This window comes from Heptranchias perlo, chromosome 29 (genome assembly GCF_035084215.1).
Source record: "Heptranchias perlo isolate sHepPer1 chromosome 29, sHepPer1.hap1, whole genome shotgun sequence".
Taxonomy (NCBI): domain Eukaryota; kingdom Metazoa; phylum Chordata; class Chondrichthyes; order Hexanchiformes; family Hexanchidae; genus Heptranchias; species Heptranchias perlo.
The window spans coordinates 33,768,426-33,787,019 of NC_090353.1; the positions used below are offsets into that span (position 1 = coordinate 33,768,426).

The 18,594-nt window shown below is 45.4% G+C and overlaps 1 protein-coding gene across 2 annotated transcripts in view; it reads left to right on the plus strand.

Annotated features, from left to right (window-relative positions):
- Positions 1–18,594, plus strand: part of LOC137299601 (insulin receptor-like) — a 201,675-nt gene that overhangs the window by 109,700 nt on the left and 73,381 nt on the right. For both annotated transcript variants that reach the window (XM_067968460.1, XM_067968461.1), the window contains exon 3: positions 15,170–15,491. In XM_067968460.1, coding sequence (XP_067824561.1) covers positions 15,170–15,491 — 322 coding nt within the window. The remainder of the gene's footprint in view (positions 1–15,169; positions 15,492–18,594) is intronic.

An 18,594-nucleotide genomic window follows, 5' to 3' on the forward strand; every position in this document is an offset into this window, starting at 1 on the left:
ATACAAAGTTCATAAGCAGTATTTTTTTTTTTGCCAAACATATTCAAATCTGTTCATCATGCTTCAGACATTAATTTGATCGCTCTTTGATTTTGTCTTGTAACCTCTTCCACACACGGCACAGAGGTGAAGGCGACTGAAGGGTTAATTGCTATTGGTTCACGCAGAGATAGGAGAAGCCCTTTGAGGGCTCCTACCTCAGGCTCTGAACACATTGGTTAAGGTTGAGGGCGGTTCTCTTGTTGAGACTGTTTCCTGTTCTGGATTAGTAAGGATTGGAGCAACCTCAGCGAGCAGTTAGTTTAATCGCCTTCCCCTGCGGTGCAAACAACAGGTTCGAAAAAGGCTTCGATTGAATGAGGAGGAAGGAGCATGACTGCTCCACGCCTCCTTGCGTTAAAGAATTTTTAGAAAAACACACTTGCAGACAGGCAGTTCAGCAGTCGCCTGGGCTGGCTGGAAAGGGGTCCACGTTGTTTGTGCTGCAGCCAGGCTGACCCAGCATCACATGATTGAATTTTTTTTAATGACATGATGACTTGAAATGTGTATCACTCAGCTACTGCCTTCTGAAAGAGCAGATAGATCTTAGTGATTACATCAGTTCATGCATATTATTTTTCTTCCTTCCCTTTTACTGGGGGGAAAATAAAATATTGGGAATGGATTGTGGGCTTCATATGTAATTTTAACTCTTTTTTTTGAGTATCGGGAGTTTAGTCTGATTTGAGGTGGGGATGGAAAAGCACCAAACTCCTACTCCCCAAAAATATTACTCACCCAGTTTGTACTGAAAATGTTAGTCAGATGCGCAAAAGATGATTTGAGTTGAAGGAGGCCATCTGATGATTTCAACACTCTCCCCCACCATCACAGCGTCTGGCTGCCACTTGCATGACTCCAGAAACTGAATTTGCTGTTTTACTCAGGACGTAACTGGCTACGTGTCTGCACCTGGCTCGTCGGCAGTTTTATTCCCATAAATCTCCCCTGTTGACTGAATTTTACGAGTTTATTTTGTTTTTGAGGATTGTTCTCTCAGCGCTCACGGGCGCTGCCGCTGCGCGGGCCCTGTGCGTTTTGTGTTGCCAGTTGCCACCCTGACGAACCGCCATTGCTGCTGGTCACATCTGGACCACTCGAGAAAGAAAGAAAGACTTGTATTTCTATAGAGCATTTCCTGACCTCAGGACGTCCCAAAGCGTTTCACAGCCAATGAAGTACTCTTGAAGTGTAGTCACTGTTGTGATGTAAGAAACATGGCAGCCAATTTGCGCACAGCAAGGTTCCACAAACAGTACTATGATTATCACCAGCTAATTTTATTTTTTTAATGTTGGTTTGGCAGATAAATATTGGCCAGGACACTGGGGAGAAATCCCCTGCTCATCGAAATAGTTGTAAACAATTTTACAACACCAAGTTATAGTCCAACGATTTTATTTTAAATTCACAAGCTTTCGGAGGCTACCTCCTTCCTCAGGTGAACGATGTGAAAATCATTCACCTCGTTCACATCGTTCACCTTTTCACATCGTTCACCTGAGGAAGGAGGTAGCCTCCGAAAGCTTGTGAATTTAAAATAAAATCGTTGGACTATAACTTGGTGTTGTAAAATTGTTTACAATTGTCAACCCCAGTCCATCACCGGCATCTCCACATCATCGAAATAGTGCCATGGGATCTTTTATGTCCACCTGAGAGAGCAGATGGGGCCTCGGTGTAATGTCTCATTTGGAAGCCAGCACCTCCGGCAGTGCAGCACTCCCTCAGTACTGCACTGGAGTGTCAGCTGAGATTTATGCGCTCAAGTCTCTGGAGTGGGACTTGAACCCACAACCTTCTGTATCAGAGGCGAGAGTGCTAGCACTGAGCCGCAGCTGACACAGTAGAAAGCAAAGAGGGATCCTGCAGATTCCTACAGATATAATTATACTATAGCTTGCCGTAGAAGACTGTGTATCAGATGATGGAGTTGCTTTGTTGTGATGGGGGTCACAAAGCTATTGCTGAGTTTACTGAAGGTAGAGGCAGACACCCGTGGAGGAGCTTGAGTTGGGTAGGTTGTGGGTTCAACTCTAGAACTTGAACGGGCAATCTAGATTGACTCTTCAGTGTGGTACTGATTGACTCTTCAGTGTGGTACTGATTGACTCTTCAGTGTGGTACTGATTGACTCTTCAGTGTGGTACTGCGTGCTGCATTGTTAGCGACTCCATGGCACCATTTGAAGAACAGGACTTCTGGTGACCTGATCAACTTTTGTGCCTCATAGATTATCCGGTCCTTTATTTCATTTGCTGTTTGTGGAAAATCACTGTGTGCAAATTGGCTGCTGCATTTGCCTACATAACAGTAACTACACTTCAAAGATAATTTGTTGGCTGTAAAGTGCTCTGGAAAAGCTACAAGGCGGTCTTTTTTCTTCATCTATGCTCCATATTTTTGAGGAAATAAATTAAATAGCTGATCACAAACCCACTTGGAATGAGATTTCAGTGTAGGCAAAACTGTGCGACAAAGGCGAGGAAAGCAGTTTTAATCACGGCAATTTCAGTACATGCCGTTTAAACAGGAGATCATGAGAGAGCTTGAATAAGATAGTACAAAGCACAAATGACACAGGAAGGGCAGGGCTGTACCTTTAGACTTTCACTAATGTATCAACCGTAAACTATTAATAAACCAGGCAGTGCAGAAAACGATTCAATTACAGCAAAGCTTTTATACTTTGGGAAAGTTAAATTGGCTTAAGCACTTGTGTACAGAAAAAACATTCTTTAACAATACTTTGCATTATGCAGCAGTGTGATGCAGGCACATTCTGGTAATTACCCTCGTCCCCAGGCACATTCCTGGTCTTAGCTGTGCCATCCAGGGTGGTGGGAGTGGAAGAATGGTAGGTGATAGACCCCAGGGCACTTATGCATACCTTAGAGAGACTAGTTACCGAGTACCAGTACTAGTAACTAATGAGAGCTTCTCTCTCGCTCAAGAATGATGTGTGGCAGGAATAGATCGGCAAGGGAAGAGGAGAGAATAGGCAGAGCGATTAAAATGAGAAATAAAAATGTTCAGAATTAAAAAAATTAAATAGAAATGAATCAAGAAAAAGTGCAGCAAGCTTAATCAGTAGAATCTGCAGAGTCAGTGTCATTAAAAAATGTAACCAGAAGCATAAAAATGTCCCTTCCCCAACAATCATTAATATTTAACTTGATAAACATTGTCAGAGCAGCAAGTGGAACTGTCTGAGTAATAAAACAACTCTTCTTTCCCAACAGCTCAAGAAAGTGTTGAAATCAAAACTGTGGGGCCAGTAAATGTTTAAACTTTTAACCCTTTTGATTGCATCTTCTGGGGCAACTAGTGTGTATGTCAGGAAGAAACTGCAGTGGGTATACACAATTACTTAAGTGTTGTGACTCGAATTTCGGTGAAATGTGATGCAAAGTGTGTGAAATCTTCATAACTGTAACCACTTGAAGTGAAAATACCCAGCAGGAAAGTGATGTGAGTCCTTCGAAAGTTGGGCTGTGTCTGGAAGAGCAGATTGCTGGTGCCATGGAAGCTGGCACCTTGCCCAAAGAGGCTATTTCGTACATTTGTGAACCCAGACGGTGAGAATAGCCAGCCTGTTCTTTCATGGGGTGCATCGCAGCTGAGCCTGATTCTGTTTTTACCCATTGTCCACACAGCCAGTGGGAGTCACTGGATTGCATGTGGGATTCGGAATTTTCCCTCCTTCTCTCCCCTTCTCTTTCTTTCACCCCACCCCCCCCCGGACAATATCAACTGATTACAGTATGCCTACAACTCGACTGCAATCGGCTCACTCAGCACAGACTGGGGATCAAGACTGGAATCTGCCAGTCTAGGCTGTGTCAGCCACGGCTCAGTGGGTAGCACTCTTGCTGTTGAATCAGAAGGTTGTGGGTTCAAGTCCCATTCCAGAGCACATAGAATCATAGAAGTTACAACATGGAAACAGGCCCTTCGGCCTAACATGTCCATGTCGCCCAGTTTATACCACTAAGCTAGTCCCAATTGCCTGCACTTGGCCCATATCCCTCTATACCCATCTTACCCATGTAACTGTCCAAATGCTTTTTAAAAGACAAAATTGTACCCGCCTCTACTACTGCCTCTGGCAGCTCGTTCCAGACACTCTCCACCACATAATCTAGGCTGACGCTCCCAGTGCAGTCCTGAGGGAGTGGAAGTGCTGGCTTTCGGATGAGATGTTAAACCAAGGCCTCGTCTGCCCCCTCAGGTGGATGTAAAAGATCCCACGGCACTATTCGAAGAAGAGCAGGGAGTTCTCCCCAGTTTCCTGGCCAATATTTATCCCTCAACCTACTAAAACAAATTATCTGGTCATTTGTGGGATCTTGCTGTGTGCAAATTGGCTGAGAGTTAGCCTATTAGATGGCTCTTGCAATCTTACAAATTATTCAGCCCACTGAAAGACGGCGCGTGGGGAAAAGAGAGAGAGAGAGAGACACACACACACACACACACACACACACACACACACACACACACACACGACTTCCTCTGAAACACAGAAAGGTCTGATCAAAGAGCAACAGCTGACTGTCTGAAATGATCCGGGGATTGCTGGAGCAATTGAAGGAATTAATTTTTGGTCATGTAGAATCATAGAATGATTACTACACAGAAGGAGGCCATTTGGCCTATCGTGCCTGTGCTGGCTCTTTCAAAGAGCTACCCAATTAGTCCCATTCCCCTATTTAAATGTAAGTTCTTTATCTTTCTTCTAGGCCAATATGACTCTGTTCCAAACCAGAAAATGTGCTCACAGCTGACCCATTGATGTAGTTGAGATTTTACAGCTCTTGAATTGGGTGTAGAGCATGGGGTGTGTACAGCCAGTGGCAACTGCAAAGTAAATTATCCAGACTTACTGACGTCAGCGCAAGACGATGGAGCTGCACTGATTAAAAAAAAAGCAGCCCTAGATTAGATGTTGGGGAGACAAAATAGTGTCAGAAGCCAGTCCTCTCCTATATTGTACTCATTTTTTCCAGAGATTGCATAGATGATGTATTCGTGTTCACTGATTGCTCTGGATAGTTTATATTTGGTTCTAGCAGTTGAAAGTACAGCTGAACTGAGGATAGCGTCTCAACTTGTACTGGGTGGCAGCCAATCAGTCCTCCAACATGCCAGCAACAGCAACAGCAATGGGAATGTGCCCCACAACGGGCCTGGCTGCAATGCTTGCTCCCAAGGTCTCCCAGTGCAGTTTAGCTGTTGTCTAAAGTGTTGTACAATGCAGCAGCCACAAGAAACAATTTGATAAACCTCCATTCCCAGTGCTCATGAGGGTGGTTCCTATGCCGTGAGCGGTAATGGCAGCATCTCAGATAGACATCGTAACTGGAGTGTAGGTGTTAGCGATGGCTCAGTTGGTAGCACCCACTCCTCTGAGTCAGAAGGTTGTGGGGTTTAAGCCCCACTCCAGAGACTTGAGCGCATAATCCAGGCTTACACTCTAGTGCAGTACTGAGGGAGTGCTGCTCTGTCAGAGGTGCCATCTTTCAGATGAAAAGTTGAACCGAGGCCCTGTCTGCCCTCTAAGGTGCACATAAAAGATCCCACTGCATGATTTCGAAGAAGAGCAAGGGAGTTGTCCCTGGTGTCCTAGCCAATGTTTATCTCTCAACCAACATCACCAAAAACAGATTGTCTCATTGCTGTTTATGGGACCTTGCTGTTTGCAAATTGGCTGCCGCATTTCCTACATTATAACAGTGACTACATTTGGGGGGAAGAAAAAAGTACTTAACTGGCTGTAAAGCACTTTATGTCCTGAGGTGGTGACCCGTGCTGTATAAATAAATTAATGCAAGTCCTTTCTTTTAATTCCCCCCTCTTCCCCTGCCGCACCAAAGAATTTTTCCCTCTCCGCTCCTGAACATGCTGACCCTTGATGGGGTGCGGTTTCCCGGTTACCTCATCCATTCTACATATGTAAACAATTTTACAACACCAAGTTATAGTCCAACAATTTTATTTGAAATTCACAAGCTTTCGGAGGCTTCCTCCTTCCTCAGGTGAATGTGGAAATGAAATCCTCTCATTTCCACATTCACCTGAGGAAGGAGGAAGCCTCCGAAAGCTTGTGAATTTCAAATAAAATTGTTGGACTATAACTTGGTGTTGTAAAATTGTTTACAATTGTCAACCCCAGTCCATCACCGGCATCTCCACATCATTCTACATATGAACATAGATGGTGAGTGTTGGCAGGCTAGTTGACTATGGATGGTGTAATGCCCGAGTCTCCTTATCTACACACGCACACACACACACACACACACACACTTGCAGTTTTGGTAGAGAGGTTCATGGACGGTGATCAGGAGGGCCAATATTGTTTTGGCCACCCCAGGCCCAGGGGCTCTGAAACTTGTAGTACCCAAATTGCAGCCGTACTTGAGATCAACTAACCCAGTACAGAGTAGGGACTGAACCTGGGACGTTCGGATGCGAAAGGTCAGTAGGATACTCGGTGTGCATTTTCCCATTGAGCTTGCAGATAGTTTGCTGGAGTTTGATCAATAGAGTGATGGCAGAGTGGAACGTGCACCATCCCTAACCCTCCATTGAGATCTGGGTCGCTGTTAAGCTCCTCACGGCTGCTCCCTTAAGGTATTTGTTGTGGTACATGCAGTTTAAAAAATACTATCATCAGCTAAGATGTTCACTCCCTTCATCTCCCCCCAACCCAGTACCAGCCGTGTAAGCATTGATTCTGTTCGAGGCATCACATATCCAAATACCTAGTCATCCATGACTAGGAAAAGTGCATGAAGGCAAACTCTGATTTATTGCTTTCCCTGGGGCAGGTACATTAGGTCCGCCTTACTCCACTTAGAATCGCACAACAAAGAACAAAACTAAGGTCACTGTAACTGAGGTCAGTATGGTCGTGACTTGAGAAAGTAACAGCTTAGCATATGTTGTGAACTGGCACTGTGTGTACACAACCCTAGCTATATCTGAGACCGGTAAGATTTTACTAGGACAACTAATTCTGTCTGTCTCTCTCTCTCTGCTTCTCTCCTCTCTATCTTTCTCATTTCTCTCATGCTCTTTTTTCGCACTCCTTTCTTTTTCTCTTCGCTCTCCTCTTTCTCTCTCCTCTTCTTGTCTCCCCTTTTTCTCTTTCTCCCTCTCTATCCTCTTTCCTTCACTCCTCTTTCACACACTCTATTTTTTGCACACTCCTCTTTTTCTTGCTCACACTTCTCTTCCCCCCCCCCCTTACCGTCTGACTCTTTTTCTTTTTCCTTGCACGTTTTCTTCTTTTTTCTCCTTCACTTTTTTCTCTCACTCACTTCACTCACCTCACTCACTCAAAAAAACACACACACACACACACACACACACACACGTGACGTTAAGGAATGCAACATAAAAGCCTGATTCCTTAATTTGCTGCTGCTCATAATTTCCTTTATGACTAACTCAAAACATAAAAGTTTTTGAATTCCAGATTAAGTAGCATTGGTGGGGGTAGCAGCTGTTGATATCAGGTCACTGTAGTAAGAGATTGAGTTAATCCTTGTCCATCTGGTGATCTGATATATGTAGAACGATCGCTCATTTTTTGGCCCACAGACCTGTGGTGAAGGGGCACGCTGATTGCAATTGCGTACAGGCTGAAGGAATGCACTTAGAACTGCTGTGGTGTGGAATTCCAGAGAGAGAGAGAGAGAGAGAGAGAGAGAAGGTGGAAGAGAGAAATGGACAATAAGAACAAAATTGGGAAACTGGACGAGTGCGGGTCTAGGTTGTGCTAAATAATGCACAGGTGCTGTCAAAGTTTCAGACCGATTTCAACCAAATGTATCTCTGATGTCATCACTTGACAATGTAACTGATGTTCGTCCCACTCCATCTGCAGCCATTTGGTCCCTTTCATTGGCTCCTTTCTTGCTCATTGTAACTGCGTGCAAGAAAGTGATTTCCTTTCTAAAAAAAAAACTTAACTTGTTTTATTTTTACCACTATCCAGTGAGAAATTGTGTGGTTTTTTTTTGTTGAAAAAAATAAAATCTCGGTGAAGGCCAAAGCCCATTTTATCGGGACATTATGAAGTTAAGACACTCAGATGCAGTTCTGAGGTTGTACTGTCGGATGTTAAAGATCCCGTGTCACTTTTCGAATAACAGCAAGCGAGTCCTCCCCAGTGTCCTGGCCAATGTTTATCCCTCAACCAACATCACTAAAACAGATTATCTGGTCATTATCACATTGCTCTGTGGGATCTTGCTGTGTGCAAATTGGCTGCTGCGTTTCCTACATTACAACAGTGACCACACTTCAAAAGTAGTAGTGGTTAGGTGATGCCAAACTTGAATTTTAAAAACCTATAGATTGCAGGAGGAAACGGGGGTTTGAGATCCTGGGACAGATTAAGTTAAAGTGAAAAATGTTGCCTATGAATTTAGCATTTCTATTTTTTGCCTTCTGATTTAAAAAAAATTGTACTCCGGTAAATTATATATTTTAAATAGCTACCTGTCTGTCGGCTGGCGACAGACAAAACTAATCTCTGTCAAATGAAGTATTGTTAACCTGGCACTGAAACAAGCAGGACTAGTCTCCCTTGTTCAGATCAGGATTATCAAGCTTGAGAATGCACAGATTTGATCTGTTGTGCAACTTTGTGAATAGATAACATTGTGTCTATTTGTGTGAGAGAGATATTTAGGCTGGGATTTTAACCTCCCTCGCCCAACGATAAATGGTGCATGGGAGGGGGTTAAAATCAGGCCGCGCCATCTTATCTTTGGCCACTTTCAAGTCAGCCGAGGCTCCAGCTACAGGCAGGTGGGGGAAAGGGGCTACTTTACATTCAAAAGTCGCAGTCCGATGAAGTCATCGGTGCCACGACGTGATCTTAACTTGAAGTCAGGGGGGAGTCCCGCACTGTCTGCAGCCCGGCAGCAGGACCGAGGCGGGAGGCGCTGACTGGCCAGAAGTGGCAATGGTAAGTCTTTTTTAAAAAAAAAAGTGCTTCTGTCAGAACTCCTTATGGGTCAGGAGGAGCAAGAGTCCTCGGACCTCCCCGGCTCTGGCCTCCCTGTTCCCCTGCCCATAATCACGGTGGAACCCCCTTCCGATTCCAGATTGTCTCCAGGCCCCTCCTCCCTTGGACTCCTGCCACCAAATTCCCGCTGCCGTCCTGCAAGACGGTTAGTGGATCTGGCCGGGTGTCGGGCGGAGCTTCGGGAACTTTTATGTGAATGAGGCCCCGCATTAAGATCAGCCGGGCCCTCACGTCCCCGGACTCTCCAGGTGCACTGCCGGCTTTGGGGCTCACGCACATCGTTCCCATCCCTGGGTTTTTCAATTTCTACCCCCCCCCCCCCCCCCCCCGCCATACTTGTTCATTAAAGTCTTAAATTGTGCTGACCTGTGTATTTAGTTGGCAAAAAGGACTTGAGGTTGTATAATCACTTGACGTATAGGATGCCATTGCTGACTGGCATTGGTGTTGTAACTACCCACTTCGCCATCTGCAGTGCCGTATCATTGCTACTCAGGACGTCCCAAAGTGCTTCTCATACAATGCATCACTTTTTCCAAATCGCTGTTGATGTGTTGATGAACACGACAGCCATTTTGCATACAGCTCGATCCCACAAGCTGCAACGAGATTAAATGACCAGGTAGTCTCTTTTTTTTTTGGTGGTGCTTTTTGAGGGAAGAATGATGACCAGGACACCAGGAGAGCCCTCTCCTCTTTGAATAGCGCATGTATTTTACATGTATATGAATAGGTAGACAGGGCCTTATTTTAGGAAGGAAACCAAGGTTCGGTTTTTAATCTGTTTTCCTGAACCAGTTTGACATTTGATTAAATTCTTGGTGTTCTGCCTCTTAGTTTTTTCTTCATTTTAAAAACTTTTCTGGTTCCCATTAAAGTGCTCGTCGCACTGTCTAGCGTGTTTTTGGAGCCACCCAGGCCAGCAAAGCTCCCAAATTCGATCCCTGGTCAGTTTCCAGCTGGGCAGCAGTTAGTACTGGTTTTGGCCTGAGTGCCCCTGGGTCAGGAATTGAGGGGAGGGGGTGGTGCAGAGCGGAGTTAGGGCACCCGAGCTCGAGCTTCCAGTGGGAAGTGCGTGAATGTGTGGACTAGGTCCGGATTGGGCTTGGTTGTAACGCCTGCTCCCAGACTTTCCTCATTTAGCCTCACTTGGGATAAGTACCAGAGGGCACAACTGCTGTTTCTTGTGGAGACATACCCCAACTAAAATCAGTACCTTCTCCCCTGCAGGGCAAAAGATAAAACTTTTATTGCCTATGCCGTACCAGTCAAAACAGCATGTAGTTTTATGTACAATGCATTTTTTTTTACAAGTTGTTCCATCTTTTGCGCTTTTCCCGTTGTCATTTTTTTTAAGAGCGAAAAGTAGTTAATAACAGTAACACCACACAGCAGAGCGGGCATACGATATGTCAACTAAAGTATGCATTCTCTGAATGCTGCACCCGTGCTCAGGTTTAGAGCAACAGTTTGGCATATCTGGGGGGTTATTTATTGTAGCAGTGCTTCAGAACCTTGAAGCTTTGTAGCTTTGTTTGCTCTTTGTGTCTTCAAAGCTGAAAATTAAGCTTTGAAGCCCTGACCCTGTCCCCGCTATTGCCCTTCCCAGTCCTGATGTCTGTTCCGCTGACCTTTTATCTTGTTGTCTCTTTTTTTTCTGTCCCGTCCTCTTTTTTTTTCCCCCACCCAACACATGGCCGCTTAACGTGACACATTATTCCCTGAATATGAACTCTGCCACTTTTCTCCCCATCCTTTCTTCAACTCCTTGCGGGGTTGATTTTGACTTTGGGTGTGAGCGTAAAGAGGGCGATATCGGATCAGCTGCCCGTCGAAGTCAATGGAGATGAAGATTAGGCGGGGCGGGCAGCTGATCTGATATTTCCCATTTTAAACTATTGCCCAAAGTCAAAATGACCGTCCTTGCTGCAAAAAACGCTTCTCGAAGCAACGCTCACCCTTCACTACCTTACCAAGTGAGCCTGGACCTAATGTTAGCAGTCGATTTAACCATGGGGAGCATCTCGGCTGATTCTGATCCCATCCTCACTTGATATCCACACGTGGACATCAGCAGGAATCCCTGGATGTTGGGAATCCTACTTGATCTCCCAGCTAATCCAGGGATGCTGAGGCCAGATGTAGCTCCATTGCTGCTTATCCAGCTAGGGTCAGCTAACGCAGCACAGACTAGGAATTAATCCTGCAAGTTTCCTAATCTGTATGGTTCAGCTGCACACTTAATGGGTTTCCCTTTCTTTAGTTCTGTAACTCCTTCTGCAGGAAATGACTATATTTTCAGCTGTTTAGAATTACTGTTTTGTAAAAATCAAAATGATTTGGTTGATATCCAGCAGTTTGTAGAATCAAAGTGGGTTCAGATTTTGAGTTGCTGTTTCTTATTTAGTGGTTACTGTAAAATGTGGGGTGTGAGTTGCACTTTCGCAGGTTTTTGTAGTTTGTGAACTTGTGGGGTGCATGCCATACTTTGCCATTTGCGCGAGAGTTGGTTGCACTACTAAGTTTAGCGGTACCGAAGACATGAGGCTTTCCTGAAGACGCTATTAGTAAGTGCCGTTCTTTGGTATATTGTGAAAAATCTCTTTCTCTCTTCCCCCCTGTTCAATCTTCTCCCCTCTTGGAAGATGCTAGCCTCTTGTTGGGGTATGGTGGCGAGGGTGCCTCAACCTTAGTTACCTTCATGTGGGGGCTTAGACAATGAGGACAATAGGCAGGCTATTTGACCAAGAAAGGCAACACAGCCGATCCTGATCCTGCTCTCTCCCGCTGCTCATGCACTCGCGCTTTCTGGTCGGGGTAATTGGATAACGATTGAGAATGGGAGCCCTGGCTGCTTTGGTCTTTTTCTTGTTTGTTTTCCTTTCCTTTCACGTTGCCTGACCCAGCGCCCAAGCGTCACGCCCCCGCACTGCCATTGCCGCACGAGATCGCTGTGGTTTTCTTTGAAGTCGACTGCTGGTTACTGTCCCAGAATTGCTGCTGCTGCTGTTGACTGTGAATTGCCAAGTAGACTCTGTGGCTTGTCTAAACCAAACAATCTTCTCTGGACAGAAATTGGTGAGATCTGAAAGTCCAGGCTAATAAAAAGCATAACCAAGCGAAACCACAAAGAGGAACACGCCTCTGTTGTATTTTCAAAAGGGAAAAAATCCTTTAATTACAGTATAGCTCTTGCTGAACAGATTGGTGTTATATGATATACCTAGTGTTCAGTTAAATCTCAAGATTGGGTTACGAGCCATTATACCCTGAGGCTGTCAGTGTTTTAACAAAGAACTTAGTATTATAAGTACTATAGATATATTTAGATACATACTGCAGTGTGTGCATGTGATATGTGTATGTTCTATTAAATCTAATAATTTAACATTGTGCTTTGTTCACATGCATGACATTTGGCAAAGGGCCAGACTGTCACAAAAATATGTCACAATTGGGGCATTCTGAAGTTGGAAACCTGTGTTTGTCACTGCTGTTTCCAGATTTTGAGTGCACCTGATGCTGTGTGTACTGTAGCTTTGCTTCTAGTGTGCCTTTTTACAAATAATCCATAAGGATGTGACTGAGTTGCCCCAGTGTCAACAGAAAAAACAAATATGCACAGACTCCACTCGAATATAAAATGTACTTTCAACAAAAGGAAACTTTTAAAACGAAAGCATATTATTACTCGTGTACATAAGGCACACCATTCCTTGCAGTGCCCACCAGTCACGGAAGACCCCAGTGCACTGGTGGACATTGCACGCTCCCACCCCAGGGCCACGCGGGCGCGGACAAGACCGCGGTAGGGAGGCAGGCTGCCAGAATGACCACCGCCCCCCACGAGGTTGTTGCAGTGTGTGTCTTTTTAAAAAAAAAATTCTCCCCTTGTGCTGATGGTGCGAACTCTTGGCGGGGGTGCAATTCCACAGGCGCCTGCAGCCTTTAAGCATTGAATCCAGCTGGGTGTTCCTCTAAAGTGAGTGCCAGCAGACTAATCGGCCATGGAAGCTTATCGCAGCTGCCATCATCCAAAATGCGCACGCACTTTCCGTCAGCGGTCACAGGGGCAGCAATAAAGAAAGAAAGACTTGCATTTATATAGCGCCTTTCATGACCTCAGGTCGTCCCAAAGCGCTTTACAGCCAATGACGTACTTTTTGAAGTGTGTCGTCACTGTTGTAATGTAGGAAATGCGGCAGCCAATTTGCACACAGCAAGATCCCACAAACAGCAATGACATAATGACCAGATTATCTGTTTTAGTGATGTTGGTTGAGGGATAAATATTGGCCAGGACACTGGGGAGAACTCCCCTGTTCTTCTTCGAAATAGTGCCATGGGATCTTTTACGTCTACCTGAGAGAGCAGACGGGGCCTCGGTTTAACACCTCATCTGAAAGGTGGCACTTCCGACAGTGCAGCACTCCCTCAGTACTGGCAGTGGAGTGTTCAGCCTAGATTTCCCTGCTCGAGTCTCTTGGGTGGGACTTGAATCTACGACCGTCTAACTCCGAGGAAAAGAGTGCTACCCACTGAGCCGTAGCTGACACAGTCGGTGGGTGTGTTGACTGTTTCCCTCCTGCATTCACCTCCTTTAATCCTCCCAGCCTGGGGTCACTGAGACTAATTGTGGTGCACCCCTCCCCCAGCCTTGCCACCCCGAATGTGGTCCGCTCTCAGAGACTGGCGGTATGGTTCAGTGCCACATCAGGCAATGGATTTACCCTTTCAGCCATTTTGGTGATGTTGATGAAACCCTTTGTGGCCAGATGACAATCCAGCTCATTAAAGGAATGTGGTCAGGAAACACTTCATTTGGCTTCGGTTTGAACTCTATTTGAATCTGTGGGGATGGGGCACGGAAGATAGATGGAAACTAGTCCAACCATTAACTTCTTTTGTGTCCTTGTATCATGTTGAGTAAACCTCCGGTCACCTGCAGGAAGAATAGTGTTCTATTAAAAGCCTGTACGCCGATGGGACCCCATTTAGATTGAAATAGATGAGTTTAGATGTAGAAAGCCCTCTAACCAATTTGATCTCATCGTTCCCGTGTCCAACCCTGTAACCTTCCCATAACAGCTTTTTAACATCAACCTGAGTTAGGAGCACAGTTTAACATCGCATCTGAAGGACATCCGGCGATGTAGCACTCCCCCAGTACTGCATTGGATTGTCATCCTGGATTCTACACTCGAGTCTTGGTGCAGGGCTTGAGCCCACAACTGTCAGCTCAGGGGCAAGATTGCCATCGACTGAGGCAGAGTGACGCTTCATTTCTGGTTTTGCCAATTAACTGAATGTATAATAAAACTATGAAAAGTTGTAACTCAACTTGGTTCAACGTGATGAGGCACTGTTGCCTTTGGGTCACAAGGCTGTGTGTTCAAGCTTCACATCAGAACTTGAGCTCATAATCTAGGCTGAAGTTCCAGTGCTGTTCTGAGGGAGTGCTGCATTGTCAGAGGTGCTGCCCTTTGACGTTAAACCAAGTTCCCTCTGCCTGCTCAGGTGGGTGTTAAAGGTCCCATAGAACTGCTTGAAGACTAGAGCATTTTCTCAGTGTTCTGTCCAACATTTCTCCCTCTCTCTGTAATCTCCTACAACCTTCCGAGATCTCTGTGTTCCTCCAATTCTGGCCTCTTGCGCATCCCCAATTTCCTTTGCCCCACCTTTTGGCACCCGTACCTTCAGCTGTCTAGGCTCTAAGCTCTGGAATTCCCTCCCTAAACCTCTCTACCTCTTTCTCCTCCTTTAAGGCGCTCCTTAAAACCTACCTCTTTGACCCCCTAATATCTCCTTATGTGGCTCGGTGTCAAATTTTGTCTGATGCTCCTTTTCTATGTTAAAAGACACTATATAATTGCAATTTGTTGTTGACAAGTACCACCAAAAACAAATTAACTGGTTGTTATCTTTGCTGTTCGTGGGATGTTGCTGACTGAGAACAGCTGCTACATATTCCTCCATAACAAAATAGTGGATTGTATATAGTGCTGTGACAACATGAGGCTTCAATATACATGCAAGTTTTTTTTAAATTAAAGATTGTTTCCCTTTTTTCTTCCTGTTTTGCAGACTGTTCTTCAGAGTGCCGTCGGAAAGCCTGCACTCCCAGTGGCCGGTGCTGTCATGACGAATGCCTGGGCAGCTGCACAGAACCTGGTAACGCGAAAAAGTGCGTGGCGTGCCGGCACTACTACTACAACGGCGAGTGCATCCCGGACTGCCCTGCCGGCACCTACAAGTTCGAGGGGTGGCGCTGCGTGACCTTCTCCTTCTGTCAGATGCTGCACAACGAATGCAAACCCTCCAAGGAGACCGAGTGCCCCCGATACGTTATCCACAACGGAGAGTGTATGCCCGAATGTCCCTCAGGATACATAGTAAACTCTACCAGGTAAGAGCGCAATGAGGTGCTAAGTTACGAAACCAGAATGAAGTGGTTGCTAATGGTTCCCGATAATTCCAATTTGTAAGGCTTTCCAAAAAGTAGGGATAATTACGTGTTCTGTGAATATTTAAAAACAAATCTGCTTTCCGCAACTGGTTGTAAGAAGCAGAATTAATAGTTGTTTCTACAGCCGCCATGTAGAAGAATGAACAAACTTGTTTTTATGTAGAACTTTTCAGGACCTCAGGATGTCCCAAAGCGCTTTACAACCAATGAAGTACTTTTGAAGTGTAGTCACTGTTGTAATGTAGGAAACTGCTGTAGCACATCTTAGCTCAGTATCTCATGGCTGGGAGCTTTCACCGGGTTCACCTAATTAACATTTTTTTTTAAAAACTCCTGAAGCAATATGCAGTCTCATCGCACTTATTTTATACGGAACCTTTTTCACTGATTGCAGTGGACCCGATCGTCAATGCTGTTTTTACAAAGCATGTAAAGTACATTCAATAGAGGGACATGTCATTGAGCGAGTGTATTTTATGGTCTTTGCAGCCACATTTATATTGGTCTAGTGCCTTGCTAATGTTGCAGGCTCCAGATGTGCGGGTTTTGTGCAACCAGTGACAGTAGCACAGCACCAGAGCGCATAAAAGTAGCTTATTAAAGTGTCAAGTGTTCCTTTGTCTGACTGTTACAGAAGGGGTGGTGTGGTGGGTTTGGGGGGGGGCGGCCCTAACAGTTTCCTGATTTACAATGATCTTTCCATGCCGCTTCAACCATTGCCATTTTGAGGCTCCCTTTGCACCAGAAAACCACTTTGACATTGAGTTATTGCTTGACAGGGAGTGGGTGCACAAGAATAATTCAGAAATCAATATTTGGAATGCCAACAAGGAGGCACGTGAGTCAGTGAATCTATGGGAATGCACCTTGCAAGGCTGGTATCCATGTCAACCAGTCAGTTGGCACATTTTACAAATGCATTGCACTTTACTCTTCTTGCTAGTTTTGGTCCCTTTTCTTCCTTCCCCTCCTGAACAAGTTACACTTTTACTGAAAGGCACCACTTTGCCCAAGTGACATTTCCTCAACGTGACTCCAGAGAATGAGTGTCAGCAGGATACTTGTCTGCAGATGTTGGGGAGGGAGGAGGAAATCGCAGCCTAATCCCACCCTCTTCTTGCCCGATGTTCAGACCAGCACACTTTTGACCAGACGTCACTGGATGGTGATCTGGAGGTGGAATCCCATCTAACTTTCCTTTCCCTAGTACTGAGACCAATGGGAGCATTACTCCCCAGCTGTTAACCGCTAAATCATTGCAGACTGGGAATTGAATCTGGGATATGTGGCTTGGCTACACAGTGGGCTGTGCAGTTTCCACCTGAGCCTTCAAGGGGGTATACTTGAGAATAATGGTCCGCAGTGCATTTTTTTAAAAATGAAAATCTGGAACAAAATTTCATGAATTGGACAAAGAAAAAACACGTTATCCGCGTCCCTGCTGCTGAAACTCTCATTGATGCCATTTTCCCCTCCAGACTCGGCTATTCCAATGCTCTCCTGGTCAGTCTCCCATCCTCCACATTCTGTTAACTTCAGCTCATCCAAAACTTTACTGCCCGTATCTTATCTCGCAACAAGTCCCGCTCACATTGGCTCCGGGTCTCCCTATGTCTTCGATTTAAAATTCTCATCCCCTCATGACCCTAGCCCTCCCTCTCTCTAATCTTCTCAACCCTATAACACCCGGCACCCACGTTCCTCTGACTCTGGCCGCTGGTGCATCACCCCTCCCTTCTCCCCCCCCCCCCCCCCCCCCCATCATTGGCAGCCGTGCCTTCAGCTGTCTAGGCCCCATGCTCTGAATTACCTCTCTAAGCCCCTCTGCCTCTCCACCTGCCTTGTTTTGGTCACCCCGCCTAATATCTCCTTAATTGGCTTGGTATCCGTTTTTATCTAATTACCCTTCTGTGAAGTGTCAGGACGTTTTTCTACGTTAAACGGGTTATATAAAGGAAACTTGTTCTTGCAGATTCTGTATATTTTATATTTCAAAATGTATGGCGTGTTTCTGTTTCCCCTTTATTTATTTTCATGTGAATGCTCTTGACAAACTGAAATGAGCTCATGTCTGTATTCAGAACTGAACAATAGCTGTTTACGAACTGTTGGACAGTGTGAAGCGGCAAATGAAAGAGCTGGCCTCTTTATGTGTGGCAGTTCATCATTCACTTATAAATGGCAAATTAGTACTGTAGGACTGAGATGAAGCTGTCGGACTATCACAGGAGAGAAACAATAGCAGCCTTTGTTCAGCTAAAACCATCCTTTGTGTGCTGTGCAATGAAGAGGTGAAGGAACGTCATTGCAGTTGATGCCATTGTGTTTTTCCACCAGGGAGGCAGGGTAGACTTTATTTGAACCTTTTGAGTACTCCTAGTCCCACACACTTCACAAAACCTATTTCCCCAGCCATTTAATTCCTGCCCTTCTCTCCAGCCAAGGAGGGAAGCTAAATGAGGATTCCTGCTTGGGTACAGATGCACTGGTGCCAACAGCTCTCTAGTCCCTCTGCCCAGCTAGTGGAAATTAGTAGGCTATTTGACTGTGTGGGGTACTAGGCATCACAGCTAAGCACAGTCCCCAGTCATATCATCTCCTAACATCCACATAAGCTTATTTCCCAGCAGGAATGGGAAGCCTGGCTGATTTATTTTTTCCTCTACTGGTTCAGAGCTGCTGAAGCCAGTGTACCCCCCAACTATTTCAGCCAAGATCAGCTAACTCAGCACAGACCTGTGACCTTGTGGTATGAATGGCTGAGTCGCACACTGCCTTATCAACTGAGCAGCTGGCGGAGCTCTGATGGGAGTAATTGAGTGTTCTGTGGCACCTTCCAATACATGCAGTCCAGGGGAGGATGGGACGGGGGAATTAAATTTAAAATAAAATCTTGTTACACTTTGTACTATGTTGTGGACCTTAGGGGTTCAGTATCTTCTATTCGTCGTTCCACAAAACCAATTCTTGCCCAGCTGTCTGGGGAGGAGGAAAAAAATGGGGTGGGAGTGTTGGAAGGTTTGACATTGTTTGGCTTACTTGA